Source organism: Molossus molossus, unplaced genomic scaffold, assembly GCF_014108415.1.
Source record: "Molossus molossus isolate mMolMol1 unplaced genomic scaffold, mMolMol1.p scaffold_m16_p_4, whole genome shotgun sequence".
Classification (NCBI taxonomy): domain Eukaryota; kingdom Metazoa; phylum Chordata; class Mammalia; order Chiroptera; family Molossidae; genus Molossus; species Molossus molossus.
The window spans coordinates 72,889,587-72,903,883 of NW_023425377.1; the positions used below are offsets into that span (position 1 = coordinate 72,889,587).

At 43.5% G+C, this 14,297-nt stretch overlaps 1 protein-coding gene across 1 annotated transcript in view; it reads right to left on the reverse strand.

The window, feature by feature from the left end:
- LOC118616160 (zinc finger protein 669-like) overlaps positions 1-14,297 on the reverse strand; it is a 29,325-nt gene that overhangs the window by 3,233 nt on the left and 11,795 nt on the right. The window contains exons 2-4 of the mRNA XM_036241576.1: positions 899-1,055; positions 629-701; positions 5-237 (exon numbers count right to left, since the gene is read on the reverse strand). Of these exons, the coding sequence (XP_036097469.1) occupies positions 5-237; positions 629-701; positions 899-1,055 (463 nt within the window). The remainder of the gene's footprint in view (positions 1-4; positions 238-628; positions 702-898; positions 1,056-14,297) is intronic.

The window sequence follows — 14,297 nt, forward strand, 5'->3', positions numbered from 1 at the left end:
TTACATTTATAAGGCTTATCTTCATATTTCTTATGCTGGTCTAGGTGGGGTCCAGTGTGAGAGCTCATGTGGTTCCTAAAGGACAAACGCTTGAAGACTTGTCTACACAACTTGGATGTAGGTTGTTTTATTTCAGTAGGAGATTTCTTCTTTTCATTATGATTTGGAATCTGGTTGAAGGTTTCTCTATATTGATTACCATCCTTCCTTTTACAGAGTCTCTCTACCATATGATTGCTGTAAAAATCAGAAGCATATTATTAATACTTTATTAATGATTTAATATTAACAGTACAACAATGACATTTTGACTATTTTCAAGGAAAGTGTGGGATTTCTGTGCATTCTGATTGTTGGAAAGTGGAATCTGAAAAGCTCTGAAACAGGGCTTGATCATAGATATTATGAAAACAGTAATATTTATTAATGGTGTTTCTGTATACCGTTTCCAAGTGTACTCATTTTTATACACCTAGGTCACATTAGAGAGAAATACTTTGGTGAAATTATTCTAAGAATCAAAACATTTGAAGCTGGGCTGATATGACTGGTTTGTCTGTGTTTTAAATTTGATGACATATTAAGATTCTCTTGTGGGACACTGCTTTCTCATGTCAGTGTGACTCACCTAAGGTTCAGCCCATGATTTTCATAGTGATCTTCACTGTCCTGGTCTTCCTGTTTGTCTTCTAAAATACATGCTAGAAAAAAAGTATCATAAATTATTAAATAATATAGAAAATGGTTAGATTTCAGGTCCATGGTGAGCTGTGATCATGCCCAGTTTAATTATCAACGATTCCTTTCCCACATTTCAGTTCTTGAAACAGCACTGATGAACAAGCAGCACACGTTTTCTAATGGACTAAGTGAATAAATAAGAAGTTGTCATTACTACCTATTGATGCCAGGTTCCAGAAGGTTTCCTGCATCACCTCTCTGTAGAGTTTCTTCTGGGTCGGATCCAGGAAAGCCCACTCCTCCATGGTGAACTCCACATTAACATCCTCCAAGGCCACGGAGTCCTGCAACATCCCACATGTGGATACAGGCGGCTGGGTGAGACAGACAGCACTGGGATCTCTACATAATTCATAACAAGTTCACATAGGACATGTGGTCCCCAACATTCATTTTATGACGCGGTTGTCAGACGATTATTTATTGGCCACACTCACTTCCTCATGAACATATGGAATTTATTGCTACATTGTTATTGTGATCACTTCAAATCTTCATTCCTCTCTAATGTCAGGGTACAGAGCACTTTGGAGAAATTCTATGCAAATAAGAAAATATTTCTATTTTAAGTATATCAATTCCTTGTGAGAAAACTCATCTCCTTTAAAAGCACCGTAAGATGCAGCACTCCATGAAGCACACTGTCATATCTGCATAAAGTTGTAATGACTATGAATAAAATAAAGACCTAGAAGCTTTTTCTTCTATTCTTTTTTGTTATTGTGGTTTTTGTTTTTTTGTTTTTTTAGAATTTTTCTTTGTTCATTTTAGAGAGAGAGGGAGAGAGGGATAAAAATATTGATGAGAGAGCATCGATTGGCTGCCTCCTGCATGCCCCTCACTGGGGATCAAGCCTGCAACCTGGGCATGTGCCCTGACTGGGAATAGAACCTGGATCTCTCTGTCCATTGGGTGATGCATAACCACTGAGCCACACTGGCCAGGATTTTTCTTCTGTTCTTATCACCAAACTAAGAGGCCAGGAGGTCTGTGGAAATTCAACTTGTAACAAAATGCAGCTGGCCATATTGCCCTGAAGTACTCCAGATTATTAGACATAGTCAGATCTACCTGGCTGAATGAAAATATTCTTGTGGAGAATGAATTATACTTGGTTTATATAATATTTATGACTGACTTGGTTTGACCATCTTTTGTCTGTCCCATTTCATGAAGCTAGGAAGTTACAGAGTTAGAGCTCAGGTATAAAGAAGGCAGGACAGCCTTGGCCAGTTTGGCTCAACTGTTAGAGCGTTGGCCCGTGGAATGGAGAGTCCTGGGTTCGGTTCCTGCTAAGGGAACGTACCTTGGTTGCAGTTTGTCCCCAGCCCCGATTGGGGTCGTGTGGGTGGCAGCCACTTGATGTGTCTCTCTCACATTGATGTTTCTCTCTGTTCCTCTCTACCTCCCGCTCTATCTAAAGATAAATGCAAGAATGTCGAGTGAGGATAAAAAAAGAAGGCAGGGCCATTTAGACCTCTACAAAAGTCCTGTACTCACGAGCCTCAGGGCTCCTTTGTGCCAATTTTTAGGACACAGACATATGTATTGAAATGATAAGATAAACAGAAGAAATCTTTCCAGCAGAATTGTTAGCACTGTAACTTGGGCCTTGACCTTGAGAAACAGCTTAAGACTTGGCATGTGCAAGGGGCTTCACTAAAATCCACAATACTTTCATGTTGAACTGGCACATGATTACAAAACACACATACGGTGCCAGGAGGTAATGAAAATATCAGTGGAAAACCATTGTAAAGTTTTGTCTAACCACTATGTTCTACACCTGAAACTAATATAAAATAAAATTAAAGGTAAACTATAAATGGTAGCATATATGAGCCTGCAACCTGGGCTCATAGATAGGAGGTATTGATATCATTAAAATGTTGCCCTGGCCAGTGTTGCTCTGTGGTTAGAGTGTCAGCCCACCCACTGAGGGGATCCCAGGTTCCATCCAGGTCAAGGGCATGTACCTGGGTTGCCAGTTCAATCACAGGCCCTGGCCTGGGGGTGTGTGGGAGACAACCAATCAATGTGTCTCTCTCAAGTAGATATTATCCCCTCCCTCCATCCCTCAGTCTCTTTCTCCTCCCTTCCATTCTCTCTAAAAATCAATAGAAAAATGTCCTCAAGTGACAACAACAAGAATACAACAACAAAAAATGCCCATACTACCTAAAGCAATCTATATATTCAACGGAATTACTATCAAGATACCAATGGCATATTTCACATAACTAGAACAAATAGTCCAGAAATTTATATGGAACCACCAAACACCCCAAAAAGCCAAAGCAATCTTCAAAAAGAAGAACAATGCTAGACAAATCACACTACCTAATATCCAACTATACTACAAAGCTGTAGTAACCAAAGTAACATGGTATTGGCATAAAACAAACATACAGACCAATGGAATAAAACAGAGAGCCCAGAAATAAACCCATTCCTTCATGGTCAACTGATATTTGACAATGGAGGCAAGAGCATACAATGAAGTAATAACAGTCTATTCAAATAAATGGTGTTGGGAAAGTGGGACAGATACATGCAAAAAAAAAAAGAAAAGAAAGAAAGAAACTAGGCCACTTTCTACAAAATACATAAGAATCAACTCAAATGGATTAAAGACTTAAATGTAAGGTTCAAAACAGTAAAAATCATAGAAGAAAACATAGGCAGTAAAATCTTGGACATTTCTTGCCCGGCTGGTGTGGCTCAGTGTTTGAGCATCAACCCATGCCCCAGGAGGTCGCTGGTTCGAGTCCTGGTCAGGGCACATGCCCAGGTTGTGGGCCAGATCCCCATGGGGGCATGCAGAAGGCAGCCTGTTGATGTTCTCTCTCATCAATGTTTCTCTCTCTCCCTCTCCCTTCCTCTCTCTCTAAAATCAACAAAGAAAAAAAATTTTTTTTAATCTTGGACATTTCCTGTAGCAATATTTTTTCTGATTTATCTCCTCAGGCAAGGGAAGCAAAGAAAATATAAACAAATAGGACTACATCAAACAAAAAGGAAACATTAACAAAATGAAAAGGCAACCAATTGAGTGGGAGAACATATTCAACAATGAAACATCTGAAAAGGGGTTAATACCCAAAATTTGTTACAGAATTTATAAAAACACCAAAAAACCACAATCCAATTAAAAAATAAGCAAAGGTTTTGCTCAGCAGTTGGAGTGTCAGTTCACAGACCAAAGAGTCATGGGTTCAATTATGGTCAAGGGCACATACCTTGGTTGTGGTTTGGTCCCCAGCCCTGGTCAGGGTCGTGCAGGAGGCAACCAATCAATGTGTCTCTCTCGCATCGATGTTTATCTGTTTCTCTCTCTCTCTCTCTCTCTCTCTCTCCTCTCCCCTCCCCCCCCCCCACTCTGTCTGAAAACAAATGGAAAGATATCTTTCGGTAACGACTTAATAAATAAAGCAAAGAACCTGAATAGACACTTCCCTAACAGGACATATAAATGGTCAATCCAATTTTAAAGTGGACAGCCCTGGCCGGGTGACTCAGTTAGTTCAAGTATTATATAGTACTTCCTCAAAAAATTAAAAATGGAATTGCCATTAGACCCAGCAAACCCACTTCTAGGAATATATCCTAAGAAGCCTATCAGAAAGAAGATATTGCATCATTATTTACAATAGCTAAGATCTGGAAATAGCCCAAGTGCCCATCATTAGATGAGTGGATAAAAAAGCTGTAGTACATTTACAAAATGGAATACCATGCAACTGTAAAAAAAGGATTTCTTTCCCTTTGTGATAGCATGAAGGGACCTGAAGAATATTGTGCTGAGTGAAATAAGGCAGTCAGAGAAAGACAAGTATCACATGATCTCACTTACAAGTGGAATCTAATTAACATAATAAACTGATAAAACAGGTCTAGAGGCATGGGGGCATGGAACAGACTGACATATCTCAGAGGGGTGGGGTGTAGGGAGAGGGGAAGAGATTAACCAAGTAACATATACATATATGCTTAGCTAATGCACACACACAATAGGGTGTTGAAGGCCTGGGGTGGGGCAGGGGCTGTAAGGAGGGGGCCAAAGAGGGGTGAAATTGGGGGACATCTGTAAAATAAACACACACACACACATATATATATATATATATGTATATGTATATACACATATACACATAAAATTTATATATATAAATTTTTTAAAAGAATTATCTGTGGTCACCACCAAAAGTCCCAGTTGTGTGGCAATTTGAAGAGAGTCTTCAGCCTTTGTGATAGGAGTGCCCATTCACGGTGGGATAATTTGTAAACAATTTGGAACAACAAAATAAATTAGTACATTTTGTGCGTGCTGATGGGGATAACAGCTATTTCATGTCAGGGATGGAGTGAGTCTCAAATTATCAAATAATTTCCAAAAATGTAACAAAGTTGACAGGGCCTTACATAACGTGTCATTCCACTTTTGCCAGCTCCTTTTTTCAATACTTGCGTGTCCTATATGTCCTCAGAGGACACATTCAGTGTAATGTGCCTGTGTTCTTGCACAAACCACATGCAGTTAAGACCTTGCCTGCAATGATTGGGGGTAGGGGTGGGGGCAAAGCTGCTGAAGTTCCAGGAGGATAACCAAGTCAAAGTGTATCATCTCCCTTCAGAGGTGAAGAACAAGTGCAGCTGATAGCCTGTTAAAATAGACACTGAGCAGAGCAGACTTAGTATCAGGGACAGCAGAATATTTGCCAGTTGCTGAGTGGATGGAGTCAATAATTTCCATAATGTTGGGGACTGGGAATAGAGGTTTGTTGGAGTGACCACAGCCTCAAGTTTGCAGGACTTCACAGTCAACTGTGATCCACTCTATTCTGGTTTAAGAACAAGCTGTTCAAAGGAGAAGCATTGGGGAAAATCAACCCTTCACTAACTAGGTGTTGTGTACAGGTTTCAGTCCCTCAAGTACCTGAGTCACTTACACTGGCCACAGGAACTCAATTATTTGGAGAGTTAGGCCCATGGGGTCCCACTTTATCAAATCAGTTTGTACATGAAAATTCATTCATTTAATTTTTTTTATCTTTATTGTTGAATGTATTATAGATGTTCCTCATTTTTCCCCCATTGACCCCCTCCTCCACACACCCGTCCCCCTCCTGCCTTTTCCCACACTGTTGTCTGTGTCCATTGGTTATGCATATATGCATATAAGTTCTTTGGTTTATTTCTTCCCACCCCCCAAACCTCCCTTCCCTTTGAGGTTTGTCAGTCTAGCAACCAATTTGTTCTTCCTAACCCCTTCACCTTTTTCACCTATTCCTCCAACCCCCGCCCCCTTCCATCTGGCAACCAACAAAATGTTTTCTGTATCTATGAGAATGTTTCTGTTCTGCTTGTTCATTTTGTTTGTAGATTCCATTGTCAGTATATATGTATTCATTGCCATTTTGTTTGTTCATATATTTTATCTTTTTCTTCAAAAGGACTCTTCAACATTTCATATAATAACGGTTTGGTGGTGACAAACCCCTTTAACTTTTTCTTGTCTCGGAAACTCTTTATATGGCCATCCATTCTAAATGACAGCTTTGCAGGGTAGATTAATCTTGGTTGTAGGTTCTTGCTTTTCATCACTCTGAACATTTCTTGCCACTCCCTTCTGGCCTGCAAAGTTTCTTTTGAGAAATCAGCTGACAGTCTTATGGGAATTCCCTTGTAGGTAACTAACTGCTTTTGTCTTGCTGCTTTTAAGATTCTGTCTTTGTCTTGAACCTTTTGCATTTGGATGATGATGTGTCTTGGTGTGGGCCTCTTGGGGTTCATCTTGTTTGGGACTCTGTGCTTCCTGGACTTGTATGTCTGTTTCCTTCACCAAGTTGGGGAACTTTTCTGCCATTATTTTTTCAAATAGGTTTTCGTTTTCTTGTTCTCTCTCTTCTCCTTCTGGCACCCCCAAGATGCGAATGTTGGCATGCTTGAAGTTGTCCCAGAGGCTCCTTACACTATCCTCATTTTTTTGGATTCTTTTTTCTTTTTGCTGTTCTGATTGGGTGTTTTCTGCTTCCTTATATTCCAAATCAATGGTTTGCTTCTTGGACTTATGTACTCTACTATTGAATCTGTGTAAATTATTTTTTATTTCAGTTAATGCCTCCTTCATTTCTGACTGGTCCCTTTTTATGCTCTTGAGGCCCTCACTAAGTTCACTGAGGTTCTCACTAAGTTCATTGAGCATCCTTATAAGCAGTATTTTGAACTCAGCATCTGTTAAGTTGCTTATCTCCATTTAGCTTAGTTCTTTTCCTGGGGTTTTGTTTTGTTCTTTCATTTGGGACCTGTTTCTTTGTCTCTTCATTTTAGCTGCCTCCCTGTGTTTGTTTCTGTGTATTACTTAATGGGAGGTATGGGGCTATCTGAGACCCGATGCTGCTTGTTTGAAAGAATTTAGGAAAACCTGAAGCAGGATCCAAGACAGGCCAATCCTATGGTTATGCAACTGGCAACAGCTTGGGTGGGCCTGAAAGTTGGGTGGGGCGGGGCCTCAGGGAATCAACCAGGGCGGGGCAACCAGTATGAGCCAGGTTGCTGGAGTCTCAGATATGGTGGCTGTCTGCTGCCCCAGGGAAGGGCTCACCAAAGGAACAAAGGCCTCTTACAGCATGTTTGTCCCAGCGAAAGCCCTCTCTCCAGCCCTCGCTCCAATACAAAACAGCTCAGTTCTTCTCTGTATGTCCCTGGCACCCCTCGAGCGGCCTCCCCTCCAAGCTTAGAGGGAGTGAGTCTGATAAGTCTGTGCGCGAGCACTTTAAGAGGAGCTGCCTGGAGCTCCAGCCGCCTCAGCCTCCCTGAGCCTCAGTTCCCGCTGGTTTTTCCAGCCAGAAGTGATGGGGAATTCTCTTCCTGGCACTGCAACCCTGAGCGGGGCGCCTGGTGTGGACGGGGACCCCCTCTGTCCTCAGGGAGGACCTTCCCAGCCGAGGTGTCCTCCTGATTTTTATCCACCACACGTGGGTGTGGGACCAGCCTGTCCACCTCCGCCCCTCCTACCCGTCTCGAGGTGGCTGCTTCTTTAATTCCGTAGTAGTAGGACTTCCGTTCAGCTTGATTTCAGGCGCTTTTGAATGATGGTTTTTCTGTAGTTTAGTTGTAACTTTGATGTGGTTGTGGGAGGACGCGATACCGCGTTTACCTATGCCACCATCTTGACCGGAGGTCTCTAGTTCATTTAATTTTAATTCATGAATCATTAGTTCAGAGTTTCCCTCCTCAGTATGGGATATTTTAGAGCAGCAGATATTATGATGATGGAGAATTTAAGCAAGACCAGAATTCCGCTAATTAAAGAGAAACACTGTCGTATTCATTCGCTATGTTATATTCATTTAGCACCACCTAAGATCACCAGTGGTACCTGGCTTAAATTTAGTGGGATCCCAGGTGTCACTGTAATTGGAGACCTGGTACTGAAACTGCATGAAGGTTTGTGAGTAAGAGCATTACAGAGATGGCAACGTTGATTCAGAACCTGTGTTGGAGAGGCCCCGGCGCCAAGCAGTGTACTTTTACCTGTTTTGTTGTGTAAATTTTTAAATTTAGTTTGAATTTTCAATTGGTTCAAATTCTGGATATTTGTTCCTTTTCTTTTCTTTCTTTCTTTTGGTGGTCGTGGTGTAGCTTCATTCCTTTTGTCCTTCTATTTTGAGTTTCTGTTCACTGGATATACTTCGGGGAGGGTGTCCTCTCTACCCTGGTACTTACATAGTTTTTCCTCCAGAGGGCCTCAAATCAGAGCCATCAGGGCCAGGAGCCTCCCCAGGACAAGTGGTTGCTTTATAAGTTTTAAAGACCCTGGAGTGAAGTCAGGTTTGAACTAATCCCTTGGCTGTGGCACAGTGAGGCCACGGGTGGCTTCCTTGCCTCCAGGGTCAGGATTGGTGTTGCAGTAGACACAGCGGCAGCAGCAGCAGAGGTACTGAAGGGTCCCGAAGAGCCCTCTGGTATTAGGGGTGGACTGGCTGCCTTTCCTGCTCTTCTCTTTCTCTCTTTTTAAATAACTGCCCGTTCAGAAGCGACCACCTGACTGTCCTACCTCTTGCAGAGGGTGTAGTCACCCTCTTCCACCCCCATCCCTGGGGTAATTCAGGGCCAACCCAGCCTGTCTCAGCTTCACTCCAATACACATATACATCCTGGCAAAGACATCTACCCAGGACTGCTTCAAAGGCGGCCCCACCACCATACTCTGTCTGCCAGTTGCCTAGAAATGTAGACACTGCCTCTCTGGTACACAGAAGTGAGGCTTGGAGGGCTCGGCAATGTCACGTGGGGCAGCACAGCTCACAGCACCGGCTCCGGGCACCCAGGAACCACAGTGAGCAAGTCTGAGAAACAGTGGACAGACCCACAGGGGTGGTCACGTTGGGATGTGCTGTTCATGGCAGCAAGGTCAAAGTGTTTTGGTCACCTGCAGAGGTGTGGATGAGAGTGATGTTGGTGTGTCACACCCCTCACACCTGAACCAAGAGAGTAAGAAAAGGCTTATGACTCACAGAGGTCTCAAAGGAGGGCGGGGCTGGCCTCTGGAGCAGCTGGGAAAAGGCTTCAGAGCCAGAAGTGTGATTATGGGGGGGTTGGAAGATGGGTTCTGGACAAGAATCCTGCACACAGGTAGGGCTTTTGTGGCTGGAATCAACTGCTGCTCTAGAGGAGAGAGGCCCAGGCTTTCTTACCAGCTTCTCTGTGTGGGCCGTAGGGACAAGGGAGGAGTGAGGCTCAAGGTGTCAGAAGTCAAACAAAAAAATGCAGACTCCAACTGCTTATTACAAGTACAACTGTAGGTAAGAAAAATGTGCTTCCGAACTGTTTTTATATACAGCTGCTAACAGGAGGCTCCAGAAATGCCCAGGAGAACCTAGATGGCAGCGGAGTAGGGCAAGTGACAAGCACCTCCTCCCAGGACCAAACCAGCAGCAACCCGAATCACCAAATGAAGACTAGCTGAAGGGCAGTCTTATAACCAAGGAGTAACAGAGGACACCACATCAATCCTGGTAGGAAGTGCAAAGATGTAAAAACGTCTGGACCCACTTTACGGGTGGCTGGAAGGATATCTCAAGATACCAAGGCTCCCCCTGAGGAGCATGGGGTTTCAACCCCAAACCCATCTCCCTATCTCAGAGCACCAGAGCAGGGAAGCAGCGCCCACATAACATCTGGCTGTTGCACAGCTGGTGTGGCTCAGCGGATTGAATGTCCTCACATAGACTGAGAGGTTTGATTCCAGACAGGTCACATGCCCAGGCTGCATCCTCAACCCCCAGTAGGGGGCAGGCGGGAAGGAGCCAATTGGTTTCTCTCTCACATCCATGTTTCTCTCTCTTTCCCTCCCTCTCTAAAAAAATAAAATAAAATAAAAACACATTTAAAAAAAAAATCTGGCTGTGAAAATCATCAGGGATTCTTCCTACCAGAGACAGGAGTCTGCTAGAGACAGAGACACTTTTTTTTTAAATCCTCACCCGAGGATATTTTTTCATTTATCTTCAGATAGAGGGGGAGGGGGAGAGTGAAACATTCAGGTGAGGGAGACACATCCACTGGTTGCCTCCCACACAACCCTGACGAGTGCTTGGGACCAAACCACAACCGAAGTACGTGCCCTTGACCGGAATCGAAACCATGACTCTTTGGTCCACGGGCCAATGTTCTAACTGCTGAGCCAAACCGGCCAGAGCGACACAGGCACCTTTTTAAAGAGCCAACACAAAAAATCTCAATGGCAGCTCCAGTGGAGGAAGGAAGGGACTAGAGACTATGGAGACCAGAGCTTGTGGCTCTGGGGAGAGAGCTGAAGGGACAGTCACCGGGATCCTTGTTCCGAGTCCCTATCCCACACCACAGACACCACCCTTCTTGTGTGGAGCACTCCCCTCAATAGGACATCAGGTAAGGGAACACAACAGCCCCACCCTCTGGACTCCCTCTTGCCCAGCCCTGCAGAGCTTGTGCACTGCTGAGGAGTCAACTCCCTGGGTGGGCTGTAGAGGTCTGGGGAGACTTGGGGTGTCAGTGACTAAGTATGTGGCTCTGGGGCAGGGGCCACTCCCTCTGCTTCTGTGAACCTGACTGGTGCCTCCCCCTCAAGAGAGGTCCCCTAGTCCCACTCTCTGGGCTCCAAACAACCCCACCCTAAAAACTCCTTGTGGCTCTACCCTACTGAGGTCTGGGCAGAATCCAGAACAGACTGTTTTGTGGCTCAGGGGTGAGGGCCTGTCCACTCACCTTCCCCCAAGCCTGAGGGGCACCTCCCCATCTAGGGAGATACCCTAGGCCCACCCTTCCAACTCTAGGTGGCCCCACCCTGCTAAGATGGGGCTCCTGGTGGAATGTGGGCCAGACTTGAGTTGTGTGGCTCTAGGACAGGGGCCATTTTCCCCTGCCATGCATGACAGTTACAGAGCCCTCCCTGCACAGGGCCAAATCTTGGTCTGTTTGGGCTGATAAACTCTGCTGGTCTCATCCTGAGGACTTCCTGAGACCCCACCCCACCACAAAGGTGTGAGCATCCAGAGGGTGGCAGCTAGACTTGGTATACACTAGGACGTTTACTAAAAATGATCAAAACTGCCCTGGTCAGTGTGGCTCAGTTGTTTGGGTATCATCCAGTGTACCGAAAGGTGCCTGGGTTGTGGGCTAGATCCCTGGTGGGGGGTTGCAGGAGGCAGCTGATTGGTGTTTCACTCTCCCACTGATATTTCTCTCTCTCTCCCCCTCTCCCTTCCTTTCTCTCTAATAAACCAATTAAAAATAAATAAATAAATAAATAAATATCAAAACTGCACTTGGGGTAGAGGGAACAGCATATGTGGGCAGTGAGTCTTAAGTTATACGTTTCTATGTTGCAGTTATTTAAAATAAATTCAGAAATTTACATTCTGTTGACAAAAAGGGGCCACATGCTCACCTGGCAAGCTCAAGGAAGGCCTAACATAGAGGCCTTGCAAACTCAAAAGACCTAAAGTAACCACAAAGAATGGTCTTAAATTAAAACTTTTCAATTAAAAGCAGTTTTGGCAGGTAGTCATGTCCAAGGCTAGAATCTTCCCTGACCAAAGTCAATTTTAACCTTAACTGAGCCTGTCTGTTATCTTTGGTATCTATGATAACATTCCTTTGGAAGGTCAGGGTAACTCCCCTTTTTCCAGACCCCCCAGAGCACAACCAATACACCAGGGCAGAGACCATAAATCCTCTCATTGTTATCCTTACCATGTTAATTGTTGACTGTTAACTAGCCTGTACCCACCTATGTAAAAGATGTTGTGGCTGCCACCCACACGACCAACCAGGGCCGGGGACAAACTGCAACCGAAGTACGTGCCCTTAGCGGGAACCGAACCCGGGTCTCTCCGGACCGCAGGCCGACACTCTAACCGCTGAGCCAAACTGGCCAGGGCAAGATGTATGTGTTTATAATTTTATTTTTTATCCAATCCCAGGGATTTCCCTACTTTGCTTTCTCCCACCCCCTAACCTATCACCAATGGATTTCATGTAACTTATGTCTTCTCTTTTAATTGTAATATATAAAATGAGGTCCAAACTGACATTCTTTGGATCATTATCTCTGTACATTGAGATTATGCTTTCTGACAATTGTTGACAGTTTGGCTTAAATAAACTCACACAATTCTTCCCAGGTTTGAATGTTTCTTACATTGACAATTTTTTGTTTTTAACTTTTGTACTTAGGAAATGATTGTAGGATTTAATTCCTTTAAATGATAACAGGTACAGAAATGTAAACCAAACAATAAAAATTTTCAAATCTCCTGCTAACTTAGAGGATAGACATCTAATTTGTCCTTCCTCTACATCTCACCCCAGGGGTATTTTCAGAAATAAGTAGTATATTATAATGCAATAGGGCTTTGAGTTTAGCTCCTAAAATGTACTGAATTTTCAGAGGTTTATATAAGCTTTTAACAGTTGTCCTCACATCTATTAAAATAAAAATTCAATTATCATTAAATTTCAATATTATCTAGAGACGTGCATACAAACACTGATCTAAAATTTTTTAAATGTTTTTATTACCTGATTTAATTTATTTGAACATGGGTACAGGTAGCTAGGTCCCAAAAGATAGTCCAGTAGGACAAATCTTGGCAGACTGGGCTACTTATGCATATTTGCCAATGCTTTCCTTTTTTTCTTATCTTTTGGGGACTACTTACTTTAATCATTGATATTCTGTAATTCATTTATTTTAACCGTTTCTTTGCTTAGATTTTTTTTTTTTTTTATCCTCACCCGAGGACATTTTCCCATTTTTTGTTCAGATAAAATGGGAGGGAGAAAGAGAGAGAAACATCGATGTTAAAGGGACACATCGAATGGTTGCCACCCGCACAACCCAACCAGGGCCAGGGACAGGCTGCAACCGAGGTACCTGCCCTCAGCGGGAACCGAACCTGGGTCTCTCCGGACTGCAGGCCAATGCTCCAACAGCTGAGCCAAACCGGCCAGGGCTTCTTTGCCTTAGATTTTGTTTTTGTTTAGAAACAAACAACTTGGTCTTGGTTCCATCAGTCCATTAGGTTGTATTTTAACTAACAGGTTAATTTAAATTAATGACTGAAATTGTTTTGCCAAAGATCTGGTAAATAAAAATAAAATGTGTTATACACAAGGTTTAATATTGTTACATCATAAAAATTCTACTCAGAAAGAAAATTATGAGAAAATAAATCTTTTAGACACTCCAAGTCCTCCGCCTGGAAGGCCAGAGCTGCAGAGGTAACCTTACACAGGTTACAGAATCAGCATGAGGCTGGGCACTCCCCACTTTTACATTCAAGCCACTGGGGGCCTGAATGTAGTCCTGGGAATAAGCCCAAGCCTGATATCTCCACCCACTTCTCTAGCCTCCAGAAAGTAGTCAAGGACACTACATAATTTAAAAGCTCACTTTTAAACACACTAAAGAAATGATTCATGCCCAGCTGGTGTGGCTCAGTGGATTGAGCGTCATCCCATGGACTGAAGAGGTCCCAGTTTGATTCCCGGTCAGGGCACATACCGGGATTACAGGCTCGATCCCCAGTAGGGGGCGTGCAGGGGGCAGCTGATCGATGTTTCTCACATTGATGTTTCTCTCTCTCTCCCTCTAAAAATTAAATAAAATTATTTTTAAAAAAAGAAACGATTTATGCTCTGGCAGGTGTGGCTCAGTGGCTGAGTGCTGGCCCCCCACTGAAGGGTTGAAGTTCGATTCCCAGTCCCTGGGTTGCAGGTTCAATCCCAGGCCAGGTCAGTAGGCAACCGATCAATGTGTCCCTCTCACATCAATGTTTCTTGCTCTCTCCCTCCCTCCCTCCCTTCCACTCTTATCTAAAATGCAATGGAAAATATCCTCAGATGAGGATTAACAACAACAAAATATGTAAATATATTTGCCAATAAAAATCCACTTTTAGGAATATAGCCTAAGAATCCCAAAACACCAACCAGAAAGAATATATGCACCCCTATGTTTGTAGCGGAGTTATTTACAAAAGCTAAGATCTGGAAACAGCCCAAGTGCC